Here is a 20,427-nt window from a genome sequence, read left to right as displayed (position 1 = left end):
GGCTGGTTGCAAACCAAAAATTGTTCAGACACCAGATATCATTTTTTTATAATATTAAGTGAGTGCAGGACATTATAGTTCATTTCTAGCAAAATAAAGTAAACTGTTAAACATATGGCACTTACTTACAATTTGCACATCAGTATTTGAATCATTTGAACCAACTTAATTTAGACAAAACTCTACACTGAAAAAAATTATTTGGTGTAGTCACATTTCAAATATTGTTAGTCAATTTAAAAAAATATTCTAAACATGACAAACAACACACTGAATTAAACACGATTTTCTTTTTTTAAGCAGATAAACTGAAATGGTTTTTATGTGAATGCATACTTAAAAAAATATAGATCTAAATACAATAATTTTAACATTATTTGCATAAATGTGCTAATTATTCATGAATTTTTATGTATTATATTTTTAATGGAAATATAATTTATCACCGTTGACATTTGTGAAGCAAAATAAGCGAGAACAGAATAAAGTCATGAAATGTATTCCAGTTCCTTACAATCAGTAACTGATTTATAGAAACAAGACTCCATCCTACATTTTCTTCCTTGCTAAATAATCGTATTTACTTGGATGTATGTCACAATACAGAAGAGAGGATCTGTCACTAATTCAGTTTCACCACCACTTGAACAAACGGTGCAATCAAATTAAGAGGAAAGTTAGTTAAAAATGAACTATTAGTCATTATGCTCCTAGTGTAAACTTTACATCACAATTTAGTAAAGCGCCTATGTAACCATACAGTCTTCCTTGTGGTGTCCCATGTAGTGATCGACAGGTCAAAGTTCTAGAACACATGCTGAAATACTGTCTGGAGCACATGTGTTTGCCCTGACCGTTGTAACGGTGTAGAGTCCAACATTCATCTTCAGTGTCATGTGTCCACCCTCTTTACGCTCTCACACAAATGATTGATGGAGCTGGAGCTGGCTCTGTATTATAATTGTGTGTAACAAAAAGGGTAGGGGGTTTGCAGGAATAAAGCGGCCTGCTTTCTGCAAAGACATGGCTATGATATACAAGTGTGTGTGCTCTTTTTACAGGGTATCTTCAGCACCGTTTTTCTCCTTTTCTTTTGGCAATGCTTCCTGATTATTTCATCATCTCTGTTTCTCTCAGCGTGCTTAGGTCCCATCTGGCTGCAGTGTGAGAGAGTCAGGCCCTGTTTCAAACGTTCATTTATCACATAAACACACATCTAACACCTAAAGTCCCTTTTCCATTCAACAATTTTGGATTGGTAGGAATTGTTTTGTTTGTTTGTTTGTTTTGTTTGCTGAGCAACTCTCTTATCCTCATCAAAGCTGCATTTCATCAAAAATGCAGTAACAGTAATGTTTTGAAATATACATTTTAAATAACTGTTTTCTGTTTCAATATTTTATCAAGCCTCTTTCAGAAGAAAGTTCAAACGACCATTTGGAATAGAAAATGTGGATAATTTATTGTGTCCTTGCTGAATTAAAGTATTGATTTCTTCAACAACAAAAAACTGATTGATCCCCATATTTTGAAGAGTAGTGTATATATAGTGTATACAAACCATACATAAAATACAGATCTGTTCCAAAATTTGGTGAGCTACCTTGTTGTCTAATGTGTACATACTGTATGCAGCGAACTTCCAAGGGATCATCCTTACTGTATCAGAAAACACAAGCAATAACTGCATGCTGCACAAATAATCCTTTTTACCCCAGGTTCATAATAGACTTGAGTTTGATGATAATGTCTTGCAAAGCTACAGTAATGTGACATTCTAAAAATACTTAAGCTGCGTCCCAATTCAAAGGCTGAATGCATCACAGCGGAGCAACAAAGACTGTCCCAATTCAAAGACTCCTTTAAATGTGGCCTTGAAATGCGTCCATTGTTTCCCAGGCTATGAAGGATGCATTAAATTGATCATTTGCAGCACAGACTATCATTCAATAGATGCCAATAAAAACAGGATTTTTTTTGAGAGAGAGAGATACAAAATGTTGGATTACATTGTTAAATGTAGTGGATAACAAACAAATGTCATACATGCAGACCTGGAAGATTTTAAAACTAGCAGTTCATTCATAAATCCGTAAGATCATCATGTTGTGAAAATACAAACCACAAGACAGAAGACAATGAACGGAGAGCTGCAAATGTTATAGATTTTTTTAAAGCCCAGTAGAAATGTTACTGCCGCACATCAATTTCAGCTGTCACAGTTGATAGATGACAAGAACAATCCTCCATACACTAGACCATCCCGTTTAACAATGATGGTCTCAACCTTTATGCACTTTGAATTGGGACAAAATGAGTGTACTGCATGCAAATGTTAGGAACTTTAGAATATTTTATTTAGAATTAACTATGTATACTTCTTGTTACTAAAATAACAAATAGGTTTTTTTATATATATTTTTTTTTTATCAGCATGTGTGTTCCTGTGGCTCAGTGGCAGAGCATTGTGTTAGCTGCGCAAAAGGGTGTGGGTATAATTCCCACAGAACACACATGCTGGGAAAAACAAAAAAACTTATTGTCTAAATGCACTATAAAGCGCTTTGAATAAAAGTGTTTGCTAAATGTAAATAGGCTACAAATAAACAGGACCCTATCAGCCACCTTGTATGATTTTTTTGCAATGGATTCTGGGATTCCCTTCTTTGCAAAAAATACATGCAATGATGCCTCAGTATTTGGCTGAAAGAAGTAGCTTTTGGAAAAGCTTTTGCATGTCTGGATTGTTGTCTAGATGTGTAGCTCACTAGGTTTTATTACTGGTGTTGGTTTTGTTCTGCAGGTATTTTGTTGCAGATATTTCATGTGTATTTCTCCATCTACAGGCTCAGAGTGAGAGACAGATGTTCAGAAGTACGCCTACATCAAGCAAAGATGAGAGACATCTGACGCCACTAGAAAAACTTATCTTTTGGGATCTGCAGGTAGAGCTCTGTCAGTGGAAACACAGTGAGGTTTGATGCCATGTTTTGATGTGCTGATGCTGGTGTGAAATCATTCATGACAGGTTAAATCATTCATTTAGGCTGAAAATTCCTCAGCGCTAATTATGTTTTTGGAGTCTCTCAGCACGTAATTAAGTTGCTTAACTTCAGGAAAGACTGAACAAAACCACACCATCTCAGAGATGTCAACTGGCAGAAAATTACATTTTATTGGCAGCATTGAGGGGAAGTTTTAAGTACCCATAATGGATGGCACTGTTATCTTATGAATATTAAATCATTGCTAAAAGAGAGTGTTGCAAGGATGATGTATATTTGTAGGCAAAAATCCATAATCGTGTTAGCATTTTAGGTTCCATTGTCCTGAAGTCAGTGGGTTCCCTTTTGAAAAAGCAGCATATTCTGGTTAGGTATGTTTTGAAGCATGGCAGCTGGTTTAAGCTATTTGGATGGGTTCTTGGTTAAATACCTGAAATAAGGTCTGTGGTTAACACAAACTCAAGATATTTACATTTTTCATGCAACTGCATTAACATCAGTAATAGCTCTTTGTGATTTTATAAGCTTTTACTTGTCTGGAATAAAGTGCTGGCTAACAAGTGGCTTATGGGACTACAGAGGTTGTCAGGAACATTATACATTAAAATCGTCCCAAGGTTACGAATGTAACCCTAGTTCCTTGAAGGAACGAGATGCTTTTGGGGAATGCCTTTGGCGAGTGCAACTTTGGTGTGCAATCTGTCCAATGGAAAGGCGTGACATCATGGTCGGGGTGGCGTAATGACCAGGAAGCTATAAAAGCACATGCCACACAGCTGGCTTCAGGTTTGAGTAGGGAAGCAAGTGCCGGCAGGGGTGCCGGGAATATGGTGATACAATGCACGTCTTGTTTCTTGGAGGAACTAGGGTTACATTCGTAACCTTGGGATGTTCCTCTTCAGGAACTCGAGCTGCATTGAATGCTTTGGAGAAATACTTCCAAATCCCTGCCTAGTGTGTATCTGAAGAGCACAGCTAAGGCGAGAGAAAGAAGAGCCAGGAGTGGCTCGCATATCTATATTGTAAAATCTGATGAAAGTGGAGGCTTGAACCATCCCGCAGCATTGCAGATGTCCAATAGGGACACACCTGCTAAGAAGGCCTTAAAGGCTGCCATACCCCATGTAAAGTGAGCCTTGGGTCCCAACGGCGGGGGAAGACTAGAGGACTCATGGGTAACTTTGATAGCCTCAACTATCCAACGACTAAGGTTCTGCTTAGTTGCAGAAAAAAAAATCCCACTTTGGGGGGACCATGGCACACAGGCCTGTCGGCCCATCTTTGTCCACAGGGCAGCTCTGTGGACGTATATGTCTAGCGCTCGAGCTGGACACATACAATTAGCTTCTTCTGGTCGAAATTCCAGAAGGGAGGAGGAGAGCTGAAGGCCTGCAGTACTATTGATTGTGGTGTGACAGAGGGAATTTTTTGTAACATAACCCACTCGAGGAAATAAGAATGCTTTGGCCATGCTGGGCACAAAGTCTAGGTAGGTAGGGGCCACCGAAGGGGCCTACAGTTTAAAGGGTCAGATGTATATCTGAAATATCTTGAATTTGCTCAAATAGAGCTTACACAGAGCCTCTAAAACCACAACCAAGTCCCAGGGGGGAAATGGGACTGTACTGGAAGCCTCAGCCTCAGTGCACCATGGAGGAAACTTGTCACTATGGGGTATCTACCCACTGATTGATCAACGGAAGGGACATGGTAAGCTGCATCAGCCGCCCCATAAGCTTTTAAGGTGGAGTGGGTTAACCCCGCAGGGGGCCTGGTTTGTAGAAACTCCAGAACTGTACCAACTGGGCAGTTTACAGGGTCAAGTACAGGTTCCCTGTTGAGGGAGCTCTGGATTGGAGGAGGGTCTCAACAACCTCGGTTGAGAGACTGGATGCTATGAGTTGTGCCCCCTCAGGGGCCACACCCGCAGTTTCCAAAACTCCGGGCGAAGGTGAATTATCATGCCCTGCACCTGAGAAAGTAGATCTGTGCTGGTCGGAAAATCCCAATCCCACGAAGCCTCAGCCAGGTCTGTACAATAGCATCAAGTCCCAGAGGAGAACCAGAGGGCACATTGCGATATCTCTTGGGTTGCAAAGAGGTCAAAAAACTCATATCTGCTTCACCACCTCGGGGTGAAAACCCCCCTCATCCCCCCCGCCCCCCAGGCCTCTGCCCCTGTCTCTACAGTATGTCTGCTTGCTCCCACAGTCAATTTCCCAGGAATATGTACTGCTCCGAACGAGAGGAGTTTGTCCTGGGACCACAGAAGGATCTGGTGTACCAGCTTGTACAGGGGGCGCGAACACAGATCTCCCTGGTGACTGATATAAGAGACCACTGATGTGTTGTTGATGCACACCAACACATGGTGAGCTTTCAGGTATGGGAGGAAATATTTCAATGTTTGATACATAGCTATCATTTCTAGACAATTGGTATGCCATGTCAGATGGCGACTGTCAGGGTGGCCACTCATGACCGCAACCCCAACCGGTGAGTGACGTGTCTGTTGCTAGTGTTACACAGTGACAAAGAGCTCCCAGCACCGGGCCCTGATTCAAGAACTAAGGTTTTTTCCACATGTCTAATGCACAAAGGCATCACCGCGTGACCTTGATAGTTCGAGGTGGGTTCCCCCTCAGGGAAAATACCTTGGTCTTAGCCACCATTGTAGGGGTCTCATGTGCAGCAGGCCAAAAAGGTATCATGTTGGACGCAGCTGCCATCAGACCTAGTAGTCTCTGAAACTGTTTGAGTGTGACTGGCCTTCTTTGACTCTCTTGACTGTTATGAGGATTCGACTTGATCCGAGCAGGAGACAGACGTGCCTGCATCGTGGTCGAATCCCACACAACGCCTAAATAGGTGGTTCTCTGAATTGGAGAAAGTACACACTTCTTGGCATTTAGTCTCAAACCCAGCTCCCCCATTTGAGCGAGAATGACATCTTGCTCTCGAACCGCCATGTGCTCTGATTGACCAATCATCCAATCGTCTATATAATTCAAAGGGAACCAGAACCACATCTACACATTTCGTGAACGTGCAGGGTGAGCGTGCAAGGCTGAAGGGAAGTACTCGATATTGGTAAGCTTTGCCCCCGAAAGCGAACCTCAGAAACTTCCTGTATTGTGGAAGGATGGAGATGTGGAGGTATGCATCTTTGAGATCTATTGTGACAAACCAGTCCTCGGATCTGATTTGAGCTACAACCTGCTTGATGGTGAGCATTTTGAACTTCAGTGACATAACTGAGCGGTTCAGCTGACGCAAGTCTAAGATTGGACGCACCCCCCCATCCTTCTTTGGAACTATTAAATACCGGCTGTAAAACGCAGATTCCCTGTCTTGTGGAGGGACTACCTCAATGGCTTCCTTCCTTAATAGGGTATTCACTTCTTGTTCCATAAGACCCAGAGCCTGCTGAGGGCTGACTAGCGTCAGTGTAACCCCGTTGAATATCGGCGGTGGATAACCGAACTGAATGCAGTAGCCTTTGTCTAGTGTACGCAGGACCCCCAGATACATTTGGCAGTAGTTTCCATGCTGCTAAATAATCTACTAAAGGAATCAGTCTCTCGAGACTGACCTCTGGTGTAAGAGGTACGCTCATGGGCAGAAATAACTAAGAGCAGTGCTCGCTGGAAGGCGCTGCACCCTGAGACTCTGGCAGGGTTGGCAGACCGATCTCCCAAGGGCACTGAGGTGAGACGGCCACCATATAATAAGGTGGACCCCGGTCTACCCCAGTATGGGACGCCCTCTTCAGTCATGCATCGTTCAGCCCCCAGAGCCAGCTTAGGCTGGGAAGTCTCTGGCCCAGAGCGTTGCTTCAGTCTCCGGTCCCAATACGGGGAGCATGGGTGGTAACGCTCTGTTTGCACATGGAGGGGGCTGCTCCCTCCCAGCAGTCCCTCCAGCACATCTAACTTCTCAAAGTTAGATAAATGTAATTATATTCCTTAGAATGTAATGCAATCAAACAATCAGACAAGTTAACATGGTCTTGCTTGTGATACAATTTACATTGAAGTGATATATCTAACTCCTCACAGTCAGATAAATGCTGAACTTAATTCATCATTATTAAATGGAGCTTAAACAACCAGACCAATGGTCGAGTGTGGAAAGATTGACATCAAAACTGAAAATGATGTAATACATGCGTTGCTTTGGCAGCGCGCGAGCAGCTTAGTCACTCAAACAATATTAATCTCCTCGGAGATTAAATAGCTACCGCAGCGAGTTCACAGTCAGAGGAGGAAGAACCACAGCACGGGCTTCCGAGCCTCGAGAGTGAGCTCTAGATGTAGGGAACACTGGTGGAGATTGGAAGAACCGTCTCCATCCCGTCCGCTATAAATGCGCACAAGCACACTGCTCATTAATGCTGCCCGTAAAATGTTAGGCATAATATTGTTTGTTGTATACTGGTGCTTATGCAACTTTATGTTTGTGCAATGCAACTTGTCAATCTCTTCAGAGAAAGAAAGGCAGAGCATCGATCGAGCACGATCCTCGGGGGGAAGAACCGCAGCTCGGGTTTCCGAACCCAGTGATCGGGCAGATCTGATGGGTGAGGTAGGAGATAGGGACCTGCCCGTCTCCATTCCCTCCAGCAGATCTATCTGCGAACCCAACGAATGCAGGCACCGCTCCGTCTCGGTGAAAGCGGGACCGGTATCGCGAGGAACGCTGGCGAAGGCTCACTTCTCAAAGAGAGCCCTTCAGGATCTAAGCGTCCGCATGTGATATCATACAAAGCGCGCTATGATCCCGGGCAGACCACATAAAGACTGTGTGGGTCCCTGTCTCTGATGTTTAGGTTTGAGAGCAGGGAAGAACACACCATTTGAATTCACCCTTCAGATGCCTAGTCTTAGCTTTGCTCTTTGACAAACTATAGCTACTTAAAGGAGCTAATAGTGACAAACGACAATAAATAAGACTGACAAGACAGAATGACATGCACACACGCCAGCTGCGTGGCATGTGCTTTTATAGCTTCCTGGTTGTTACGTCACCCCGCCCATGACGTCACGCCCTTCCATTGGACAGATTGCACACGATATTCAGAGTCTGTCTCGCCAAATGTGTTCCCCAAAGCATTCAACGCAGCTCGAGTTCCTGAAGAGGAACACACTCTTGCAAACTATTTGAACTTTCAGATAATTTTTTTCTTAAATAAAGTCTGAAAGAGTTGTTGAAGGTTAATGGTGAAGCCATGCAACAGTGGTGCAGTTCATTTAAAGCCTACACTAGGATTTTTACTGCTGATTGTCATAGGCTTCAAAATTCATATTCATTTGTGAAAATTATCATGAATGTGAAATGTGTAAGAATCCTAAACTTTTGTGGTTCACAGATATTATTTTTGGATGGATTCATTTTAAAATCATTCGTCTAAACGTGGGCAAAAAGGGCAGTAGGTCACACTTCCCTATATTTACTAGCACCACTAATGTGAATATATGAGTGAAGCTGTCTTTGTACCTTGAGTTTCTCTCCAATTAAACTGTGATAGACAGCTTTGCGGTTACATCTTTGCTACCAAATCATTTCTCAGGATATTAAAAACAACAGGCCTGCCATTGGTCTAATGCTTATAGCAAACACATTGTAACTGGTGAGAGCTGGCTACAATCACCAGTTCCTGATTTTACACCATTTCCATAAGTCAGATTATTATCAAATGAATGAAAGCTGCATTCTACTTTATCTTTGAAGTGATATATTTAGTTACAACAGGATGTAAAACAATATTTTGATAGAAGTCTCTTATGTTCCCCAAGGTGCTGCATATATTTGATAATAAAACACAGTAAAATCAATAATGCTGTCAAATATTATTATATTTAAAATAATAAAAATGTTTAATTAGTTTATCAACTAGTACATTTTTAACATTCGATATCAGTGTATTATGATTACACATGATTTCAGTTATTAATAGCATGTTTACCAAATTAACATTAACTTTTAGTTTAATTATTAAAGATTAATAAATGATACTGAAATTGTTCATTGTAAGTTTATGATACTGAATATATAAACTAATGCTACAGAATTGATTAATTTCTAATTTAACATTTCTTTAAACCTTATGTAAAAACTTGTACATGACAGACAGACACCATTTTCCCTTAGTGAATGGTTTTTGAACCAAAAAGCTGTAAATTGGACAAGATTTTGTTCCCATAACTAAAAGTCAGGTTACATGAGACGAAACTGCTACAGGTTCCATTGCAGCATGTGAATAACATCACACCTTTACATAATATCTTAATGTTTTCTATATAGTTCAGTAACACCACTTTCTTTTATGCAGTATGTTGAATGTTGTTGTTTTTTAGTAGATTTCCTCAGAAATAGAGACAGCAGAGATCAGACTGACAGATCCCCATCTGACATCATTAATCAGACTCAGTCCAGTGGAGTGTTTCACTCTGCCTTTTATTTTTTAAACAAGATATACAAAGAACACTTATCAATGTTTCTGTTATAAACATATGCTTAAAAAGCCATTAAATCAGTTGGACAGTGTCCGTATTTTTCTTAGAAATTGCAACTAGTGTCGTAGAAACCATTGGCATTTTCTTTGCTGTTGTGTCAGCATGGTCATCATCAGCAGCATCATTTCTCTTGTCATCATGAACATCAAATTTGCTCTACCATATGTTAATTCATATCATTCCTTACAGTAAAAATTTGTTCCCTTCGGGAACTTCAAACTGCATCCTCTAAAGGTCGCTTTGAGGAATGCCTTCAGCGTGACTGGTGTCTGCAGCATACAAGTAAACATGGCTATAACATTGACATTACCTGGCACAATCACAGTATAAAAGGGTTCCTGGAGAACACGTCATCCTCTATGTCCCTGTCCCAAATCACACCCTAAACACTCGTGGACTCTCTATGTGAGTCCACACTTTCATGACGTAATGCCACTTTGACTGTTGGGTAGAAGTCTGCTGTGGAGCTCACCTCAGTGCGGGCTCGGCATAAATGTGCATCGAGTGTGCATAGCGACTGCAAAGGGGACATTGAGTTTGATCCATTTTATCTAGTCTATTGCTAATTTTAAGTGAATTCACTAAATAGCTTTATCCACAGTGCTACTAGGACCTGTCTCTGTTTTTCTGACTTTGTTTAAGGGTTAGGACCTCTGCAAGCACCTCCCCTGCTTAAGTCAGAACCTCTTGTTTTTGACCGATTGATAATTGTATTGCGTTTTTAGTCCCTTCCCTATCGGCTCCTTGGTCAGTTGTCCCTATGCTGGGACCCCCGTTGTTTTCCTATTTCCCATTTGCAGTCAATCTGCTCCCCGGACATCCGTGCTCCTCTCACTCTGGGGGATATTTTATGAGCTTGTCCGGTCCTGGGCAGATAATGTGAGTCCTCTTCTCTATTTGAGAGTTAGGTACTTCGCCCCTGGGCTATTGATCACTTCGGTTTAGCTGGGTTCCTCTCCCTTTGCCAAGGGTAGAGCCATCTGCTCTATGAGCTCTGTGACTGCGACATCAGGTTTTTGGCTGCTTGTTGCCTCCCTGATAAATTGCCTCCATTTGGTTGAGCTTAGCAGTGCTTTCCTCACCCAAGAGGGTCACCTATGACCACGTCTCTCCTATTTTGAGAGTTGGGCCTTTGCTCCATGGAACTCCTTCGCTCCATTAAGCTGCTTTTTGGTTGAGCCAAAATCTAGCACCTCCTTCTGGTTGAGCTGAGAAGTGCTCCCTTCACTGTGAGGGTTAGCTCCCAGTGTGTGCTCTAAGGGCCTGCCTCAGCTTGAGAGCCGAGATTCTGCTCCCGAAAACTTGAGATCTATCTGGAGGGTCCTGTGGGAACTTGACAGTCCTGAGCAAGGCTCTGTGTGTCCTTCTCTCTGCTTGAGAGCTAGGTACTATGACACAGGGCTATTGATTGCTTTGATAAAGCTGGGTTCTTCTGTCTCCTTGCTAGGATTTGAACCTGCAGTGACATCAGGTAGTTGGGCTGCTTGCTGCCTCCCTGATAAGTTGCCTCTTTTTGGGTCCAGCCTAGCAGTGCTGAGCTGAGCAGTGCTCTCTTCACCCTAGACAGTCACCTATGAGCATCACTCCCAGATTGAGCATCTGAGACCCCCTCCTATTTTTGGAGTTGGGACTTCGCACCCTTTGAGCTCCGGTTAACAGTCATGCCAGGTTGCTTTGCCATCTTTTGCCTCCCTGGCGGGTTGCTTGTTGAGTTCCCTGTTCTCACCTTGGGCTCCACTCTAATTATGTATCTCAATTGAAACATTTCTGAGGAGGGTTATCAAAGAGCAATCAAATTAGTTATTTGAGCAGGTTCATTCAGAACTGGCGGTAGCCCCCGGGGTGGCAGGCTAGGTTTTTTTTAGACACCTGGCTGTATCCCCTTAAAGGAATCTCTGTCTTCTGATTCCATGCCTAGGGCAGAGCTCAACCAGACTTTCCAGACCAGCCATTAAAAGGTAAGTTATTTTAGGGTATGCAGCTCAGGCCCTTGGCTAAAGGGTGAAATGTCACTGACAGCCAACAAGGCGTCCTTGGGGCAACTCCCATGGCTATGGTAGAGTTGGTACTAAGTGCTTGCTGTGGTTTATGGTATGCACTCCCCTCAGCATGGCTGCATGGGTATACCATTCCCCAAAGTGACCTCTAGAGGACGCAGTTTGAAGTTTCCTCGGAAGGGAACGTCTCAGGTACGTAACCATGGTTCCCTGAAAAGGGAACGAGACACTGCATCCTCTAGTTTCCTTGCCATGCTTCAGACGCAAGACAAAGAAGCGGATGACGTGTTCTCCCAATGCCCTTTTAAACTGTGATTATGCCAGGTTATGATGTTTTAAGCTGTTGCCGGACAATGTTATTGTCATGCTTCAGAAACCGGTCACAGTGAAGGCGTTCTCCAAAGTGACCTCTAAAGGATGCAGTGTCTCCTTCCCTTCTCAGGGAACCATGGTTACATACATAACCTGAGACGTTTCAAAGTAATACTTATAATTTATTGAATAAGGTTGCTCTCTTGCTGACCTAGCAGAAAACATTACAGATCTACATGACAGTTACAACAATTTTTGCATGGAAGCATAGGAATTGTAATTTTTATTATTAGATGATATGAATAGTTAATGTTATGTTAGTATTAAAAGGAATATTCCAGCTCCAGTTATAGATAAGGTTAGTAAAAGGAATGTTATTCAATTAGTGTCATGTTATCACACATAATCTGTAGCTTTGTTGTACTTTTACATTGGTGAGTAGGTGGTGTTGTAATGTTCTCTTTTATATCGCTGTAAGTGCATAAAATATATATTTTTTTTTTAATTGAAATTATGGCATTTTCTATGATTATCAGCTTACAAACAGGTGAAAAAAAAAAAAAAAAAAAAAAAAAAACTTTTATTTGTCATTTTGCTTTTCAAACTATCTATTGGCTATGCAGGGCTGGTTTATTTAAAACAATTGCCAAATTATTTTCTGGTATATCAAAAAAAAAAAAAAAAAAGGATGAGATTTTATTGTGACCAACCTCAACTTCCTGTTTCTAAAGAGAATATGTCAACACGTTTTAAACTTAGGATGCTCCTTTAGAGTCAAACCAAACCTTCCTAGACACTGACCTTTGTAACAATACATAAATGTCTTTTAAAACTTACAACTTAGACTGATACAGGACTGCAAACTGTGGTTCTTCTCAAACAGGTGCATTTCAGCTTTGCTTTTGCATCTCTAGTCTTTCACGTGCTCTCTACAGCTCTGTTTCCCTCACTGTCTCCATCTTTTACCATCCTGTAAATTTTATTTCTCTGAATTATTCAGCGTCTCCACAAAGTGCAACCAGACTTAAGGGAAAAAAGCATGGCAGATATGGAAATGGGGCATTAGACAAGCAAAAAAGATGAAGTACATTGATACGAGAGGATAGGATGTCAGATCTCCTCTCTCCACCCACAGTTCTTCATCATCATACTATATTGTCCTCCATTTCTCTCTCTCTCCACAGCCTCAGGAGACCCATATTAACTTAGATATCAATGACAGCTAAGACTTACGCCTCCCACTGTCCCGACGAGATATGAAATGGAGGAACAAACACAAACGAGACAGTGACAGAGAGAGAGAAAAGCAAGGAGAGAAAGAGAGAGACTACAGTAATATCGGGTCCACACTGCGAGCAAGTGATGCAACAAAACTAGTTTATAATCAATGAACCTGTCAGCCATGGTGCAGTAGTTGAGGTTCAAAAATCAGTTTCTGCAAGGGTTCTTGTAGCCGAGTGTATAAAGAGCATTGATATACTTTGTATGTTTTGTCACTACAGTAGTGTTCTGGAAAATGTACTTGTTACAATTTCACTAAGGTGTTCAAACTACTAAGTATAAAGTATGTTTTAATTAGTCATCATCTTTATTTAAATGTCCTTTTATTGAGAATGCATAATTTCTTCTGCTTAATTGAACTAATAAAGGCATATCACAGTCAGAGAATCTCAATAGACAATCAATAAAATCTGTTTCAATGTAAAATGTACAGTAATTGGTCGAATCATGGTCATTTATACTTGTAAAGAGACGTTTCATCAGTCACACAGAAACATGTGTCTATATTATAACTACTGATGAAGATTAATTTGATTAATTTCAATCTGCTCAGTTCGCGTTTCAGCATATTGAATTTAGTTTGGCATCTGATTTATCCAAGAGTCTTGTGTATTTGGGATATTGAGGACAACTGCAGATAAATAGGTTGCTTTGCATTGCATTTCTAAGTCTAATTTTAAAAGTCTAATTTGATAAATTTCAAAAGCTAAGAAAAGATCTTTTAAGCACAATTACTTACAAAGGTAAGATTTTTGTTGTTGTTTTAGTTACTTTTGCTCTTCAAGCCAGCCTTTATTTGATAAAAAATGTGGTAAAAACAGTAGTATTGTAAAATATATTTACAATTTAAAATTTTCTTTATTAATTTGATCAATTCTTTATTAATTTTTTTCCTGTGATGGCAAAGCTAATTTTTAGCATCATTACTACAGGCTTCAGTGTCACATGATCTTTCAGAAGTCATTCTTATTGGTCCTTTGGTGCTCAAGAAACTTTTCTGTTTGTATGTTTGTTTTTATTACCAAAGTAAAAAAAAAAAAAAAAAAAACTGCATTTATGTGAAGGAATCAGTTGTAACATATGTCTTTATTGTCGCTTTTAAACAACTGAATGTGTCCTTGCTGTACAAAAGTAACATTGTTTATGGATTTGTTTATTATAAATAAATGTTTAGACTCTAATGCAGATGCAGATCTTTTTTTTCTTTATATTTTTCCTTTTTTCCGTATACTTTAAAGTATATTTTTAGCTAACGAAGTAAAATGCTGTCAAAGTACCCATACTAAAGTATAATTTTCCAGTACTTCTTACACCGCTCTACAGGCCCTGTTTGCAAATGTATGCCAGTTTCAAGATAGCGAAGATGAAAAGTGTCTGGTTGTACACACTGACAGTGCCTTTTCCTTTTTATCAAGAGTTGCCAGTTTATGAGTGGCACAAGTGACAACAACTATTGATGCAACAAAGATAAGGTAAAGGTGAATTTTATGCTAATAAACAATGTAATATGGCCACTAGCATTAAGAATGCAGAAAGGGTACTCTGTGATATCCAACAGTTTAATCACAGTCAGTGTGAACATCCATCGAGGCTTGAAGAGTCAGAGGAGGAGGCTAGGATGAGTGGAAAAGACAGACTGATAGAGAACTGTGTATAAAAGGACTAACAAGAGTGCAGTGTGCTGTTTATTTCTTAAAGTGAACAACTCTGCCCTAACCAGGCAGGACTTCTGTTATAGGACTGTTTTGGGTAGCCAACAGTTTCTTGCTTACTGGTCCAAAATCATGCTAGAGTGCCAAAGCCCTGCTAATGATGTACTTAAAGTTTTATGTATGCTGTTTACTAATTGGTCATTTTATTACATAATTTGCGATGATTGTTTTTTTTTTTTTTTTTTTTTTGCTTGGGATTAAATTTTGATAGAATGATCTCTGAGACATGTGTTTAGTTCGACACTTACTTTAAGAACTATTGGGAAATAATACTTCCATGAACCAAGCTGTCACTTCTATGTTTGCATGGCATTTTGGACAAATAAATTACTTGGAAATGAGTTGCATCGCACCTAGTTAGGACATGGGGTAACGTGAGCTGGCTCTACCTAGAAAAAGTTCCACTAAACACTGTTTACAATGTCAAATCCTCAGCTTTAATTTGTGTTTCTAGTTGTGAAACGCTGTGAACTAATGCTACTTTATATTCACATCATATACATATATTTTTGCACAATATTTATATATTTAACTTTTTGCTCTTTTAACCCTGACGTATGTATAAACAGGCGATTATAATCAGTAAACATGTAAAACACAAGAAACATGACAGGAGATATTTCTCAATGCTAGTGATGTTGCAAAAAAAACCTGGCCTTCTTTAAGTCAACAGACAAGCCTAATTAGTCTTCCTGTCATTCTCTTTATCAATGATGCAACCAGTGGCTTTTAATTAGGATCAATCTGCATTTGCTGTAGCTGGCTTTGGATTTCCTTTAATGCTGGTATGGTTCAAACTTAGAGCAATTGTCTTTTTTCTCATATGTCCTTAACATGTTTTTGCATGTCTATTCAGGGTTTAAACAAGAAAAGTCCCGTTTTCTGCAAGAGGGAACATAATTTTTGCTTTGTGGTGGAGAGTAATACACAAACACACAGGCAAAAATAAATTCCCTAAAATTTTGATAGCAGGACAGAGCATCACTTTCACAACCTCTTGTTATAGTTTACCCTACACTCCGACACAAGCAACTGTACTCCCTGTCATAGCATTGGAAAAAACGAACCTTTTCCATGTTGAACACAGGCAACTCCTATCAATATCACATACATCCTTTAAAGCCCTTAGTAGAATTCATCCTAATTATACATACACAAAAGGTACAGTTTAGAATAGTGCATAAGATTAGATCGGTCAAACATACCACCAAACGAATGGAGCCACCAAACAAATGGGAACAATGTGATTCTCCAATATACATATTACATGTCTCTGGATTGGCAACTAACATGTCATTCAAGCATTGGTTATAATACGTCTTTTAAAAATTATAGGCTTTATACATATAGCGCAGGCTTCAAATATGGCAAGACATCTTTTAAGTTAGTAAGGAAGGTGAGAAGGGTGTTAAAATTCGGAAGCACTTCATCTCCGTCAAATGGTTGTCAACTGCGGCAGGCTCGACTTTGATTCCAATTACGCTTACGGTACAAAAAAGACGACATTGCAAATAGTACATAAACAGTAAAAAGTACATCATGTATTGCTAAAGATAAAATACTACCTGGTAGCATCCACATCACAGGTAGAACGCTTTCGTTTTAAGAAGAAATCAGAAACAACAGTCATTCAGCTTATTTGGGTGGTTTAAAATAACCACTGGAAATGATTCTTCACACCGAAGGAATTCGAAAGTAGATATTTACACCTTGTGTTTCTTTGTAACAGATGTGAATGCAAACAACCTCTTTTGATTTCACTTTATAGTCCTCAAACTGTGGAAATAAGTAGTTAATTGACCAATCCAGCGCTTTATTGATTTAATATCAAAGTTTATACCTGGATGATAGTCCTCATCTGATTCAGGGTTCAAACTGATCCAGCCAGAGATCTTGTCACTGTGGCTTTGTCAAAATCTAAATCTGCTCTAGTATTTTCCGGCTTTCCTCAAAGACAGACTTCATGACCTCCTGGCCGATAAAGTGGCTCCATTTCAGGCAGAGGGCTGTGTAGCTGGCTCACCTTGGCATCGCTTGACATCTCTGTGCTCGGAGAGTCTGACAGCCGTGTCTGTCCTCCAGGGTTTGCCCCTGAAACCCAATGACACCCTGGAGCCATTGCCACCGAAACTGAATGAAGCATCTCTGTAGCTCAGGATAGTTTAACTTGATGCTGACCCAAGAGAGCATGTTGATACATCCTTGCATCAATTCAAGGGTTGAAAATAGCCGTCCAGGAACATGCTGTAACTGTAATTGTTGTTATTTTTGGAACTGCTGTCCCTGGAGTTGGTCCACAAGTAGAAATTATCTCCAAAATGGAGCCAGTGGGAATATAAAGAGAGAGAGCTACTTGTTTCTTTCTTGTTTCGTCTTTCCTTACAGTTCATTACAGACCCAACTGCTGTAACATGTACTGCAATGACTTTAATGCGATCTAATGTATTGAAAGGAATGCTTTGTACCATTACGAGTGTGTTGCCTCCTGCTTCTGAGTTCAATAATCCTTTTCTGTCTCTCACAATACTGCCGTTTTATTTGCAAGCCATTCCAATGAACATTTCAAACTCTTTTATATTCCCTATGTGGCTTGAACATCAGATTTCATTGGCCTGTAAAATCTCACAAGGCTGTTCAAACAAAGTGTGCTACTTTTTAGACACAACCGTTTGCTTGGTAAACAGATGCGTTAATGTTACGTTATGTTATGTTATGTTATGTTATGTTATGTAAAGCAAGAGGTTACCATCAGATATCCGAGGGTCAATAACCATAACTCTCCATTCAGATCCATTGTCAATGAAAAAAAGGATAAGACAGACAAGAAAGATGTGTCTACAGGCAGTATGGGAGAACATATTTAAGATCTGCTGTATTAGAAGCAAGCTGTCATCAATTACAGCGCCCCCTGCAGTTCTGTGGCAGTGTGGCAGCCAAACGCCTGCCAGGGAACAGCTTGGAACAGCAGAGAGAGAGTGAGTTTGACAGCTGTGTCCATCAGTCATGTGGCCCCAGGCAGGAGAGGACGGATAGGCCTAGTATTGCTACCATTTTCCTTGGTCTCTCGAGTAACTCTTAAGACACCTAAACTCTTCCCTTTAAAACTGATGCCCATCACCAGATTTCCCATGCCCATTAGGATGCTACAATAGGGTGTAGGTATTGCTGCTACATGCTTGATTTTGCCACGGTCTAAAAGGTTCTTGCTTTCACCAAAAGGATAATTATTTACATTCAGAATTATTCAAAGGAAGCATGCTGTTTGACATATATTGCCAAGAATACACGTGGGTCAATTTAGCAAAGTTGTTCTGGCAGTGTTACTTATGACATTGCCGGATTTGTTCACCTCCTCCGTCACTATGGCACCTCATCTCTTCGGGCGACTGTTGTCCCCTGAAATGTCTCTCTTGAGTTCTGTCTGTAACAGAGACTGGCGTATTGACCTTGTCTTTACCTGTGCTGTGCCTCAAACAAGAGTTTGAAATAGAAACAGCCAGAATAGCTATGACTTGACGTTGGCAGTTCGCTCCATGGACAAGTGCTTGAATGCGTCCTTTGATGATGGTGTTGAGAAAAAGAGACCGAGAGACATTGGACTTTGCCAAATTCACCTAGACCCTTATCCGTTGGCTGAAATAACAAACCCTTAGACATCACAACACCTGAAACTCTCTTTCCCTCTCACGGGGCACCTTGGTTTCTTCGCTGTCCCCTTCCGTATGCTTCCCCGCTGTTTCTTTGTCCTCAGTGGTTTAGAATTGTCAGAATAATATCTCACTGTGTGGCAGCTTTTGACTGATGGAAGCTGACAGCACAATGGCCTTGTCCAGAAGGGTGTGAAGGCTCCTGAGGTGCAAGGTTCCTGCCCTTTGCTATCGGACACATGGGTCTGGACCACAAGAGACATCTGAAGGCCAGAAGTACAAGAACAACAGGCCAGAATTTTAGAGGGGAGCTAGGATCACTAGGGATTCAAGGCCCACCAAGAATCGGAATCAAGACCATGCAACGTTTTCCCATTCATTTCTTTGTATTATAGTACAATGAGTATAAATCTAGTCCAAAACAAACACTAGGAGGAAATATACTTTAAATATAACTGAAGCACATGTGTAGAAGCGTTCACATCCGGTTGTCTAATCGAAGTCATGCTTTCTTGTGTTTGTATCCTTCCCAGGCTTTCCCCTCAGACCGTCACTTCTGTTTTGCTGTTCGTGGGCAGTCCCTTGTGTTTTGGGTGGAGGTGTGGAGACTGTCCATACCCCAGAGGTTGAGTGAACAACTCTGGAAGAGTCTCAATGCTAAACTGACGCTTGTTGGAGAAGGCCTGGCGACGACTGTTTGGTTGGGACAGTGGTGGCTGTGGCTGCATCATGAGAGGGACCTGATGTTGGACATGGCTCTTGTTGGGGTCCCAAACCTTGAAGGCTGAGCTCGAGGTGAGTGGGTGGGTGTTAGTCTTGGAGATCTTGGGCTTGGGGACTTGAGCTGACGTAATGGTGATGGCCAGTGGAGTATGGATGTCCGGAGGGGGAAGAAAGTGTTTGTCTTTTGGGTGGAAAGCAATAGGCTGGAAGGTTGCAGGCGAGGATTGGCGGTGTACGTAATCCATCATGGGGTAGCTCTTGGGGTAATAATCCCTTGCTGTAATATCTGCAGATAGAAAGGGCAGGAAAAAACAAACAGTTAGAAATAAATATGTGTTCATTAAATAGTGTTGCTTTTACACTCACATACCCTATGGTGTATTTTACTAAACCTAATGTATTTTACTATTTAGTGCTAAGAGAATCTTATGATTAAAACACCTGGAGCAGAGGGTCATCAAGCATGACATGAGGATGCCCTCAGCTCTTTTTTTACATCACGCCACACACATACATGCATGCATGAACGTACATACAATGACTTTAGGGAGCTATGGCTGTTCACATCATTGTCATGATGAAATATTAATTATATGTGTCCAGAGACAGGACTCTGTTTGAAAGGATCGATGCAAGGAATGTCCAGTGAAGAGCAGATGCACGTAGTTGAAAGGAGACAGTAGAGTGGTTTGCAGTTTGATCTGGGTTAGTTTGTATAGTTAAAATGTGTTATAATGACACTTTGAGATACAAGGACAACCTACAAACATTTTTAAAATGTTCCACTGCAACATTACTCAACTGAAACCAAAAGGCACTTGAAATGTTTTATACTTTACTATGGTAATCTCACTACAGAAGCTGCAGTTATAAACGTAGAACTATAATTATTATGCACTGTTTTGTGTAATATTTTGATTAGTGATAATTACAGTGGCTTGGTAAAGTTAGGTATATATGTGATAGGCACCAGTAAGGGTTATGAATGTTATGGAGTTATGATTGATGTTCAGCTGATTTTCTCAGACCACATTGCTAAAACTGTCCGATCCTGCAGATTTGCTTTATGCAATATCAAGAAGATCAAGCCCTTTTTTTCAGAACATGCTCCACATCTTCTTTTTCAAGCTCTTGTTCTGTCCAGGTTGGACTATTGCAATGCTCTCTTGGCAGGTCTTCCAGCCAATTCTATCAAACCTTTACAATTTATCCAGAACGCGGCAGCAAGATACATT

At 40.7% G+C, this 20,427-nt stretch overlaps 1 protein-coding gene across 1 annotated transcript in view; it reads right to left on the bottom strand.

The window, feature by feature from the left end:
• Positions 1–9,440: 9,440 nt before the first annotated feature.
• Positions 9,441–20,427, bottom strand: part of LOC127953954 (protein shisa-9-like) — a 68,493-nt gene continuing 57,506 nt past the window's right edge. Inside the window, exon 5 of the mRNA XM_052553344.1 lies at positions 9,441–19,478. Within this exon, the coding sequence (XP_052409304.1) occupies positions 19,012–19,478 (467 nt within the window). The 3' untranslated portion in view covers positions 9,441–19,011. The remainder of the gene's footprint in view (positions 19,479–20,427) is intronic.

This window comes from Carassius gibelio, chromosome B3 (genome assembly GCF_023724105.1).
Source record: "Carassius gibelio isolate Cgi1373 ecotype wild population from Czech Republic chromosome B3, carGib1.2-hapl.c, whole genome shotgun sequence".
Classification (NCBI taxonomy): domain Eukaryota; kingdom Metazoa; phylum Chordata; class Actinopteri; order Cypriniformes; family Cyprinidae; genus Carassius; species Carassius gibelio.
The sequence above is the reverse complement of the archived record's forward strand: the minus strand, read 5'-3'. Positions and strand labels throughout refer to the sequence as shown.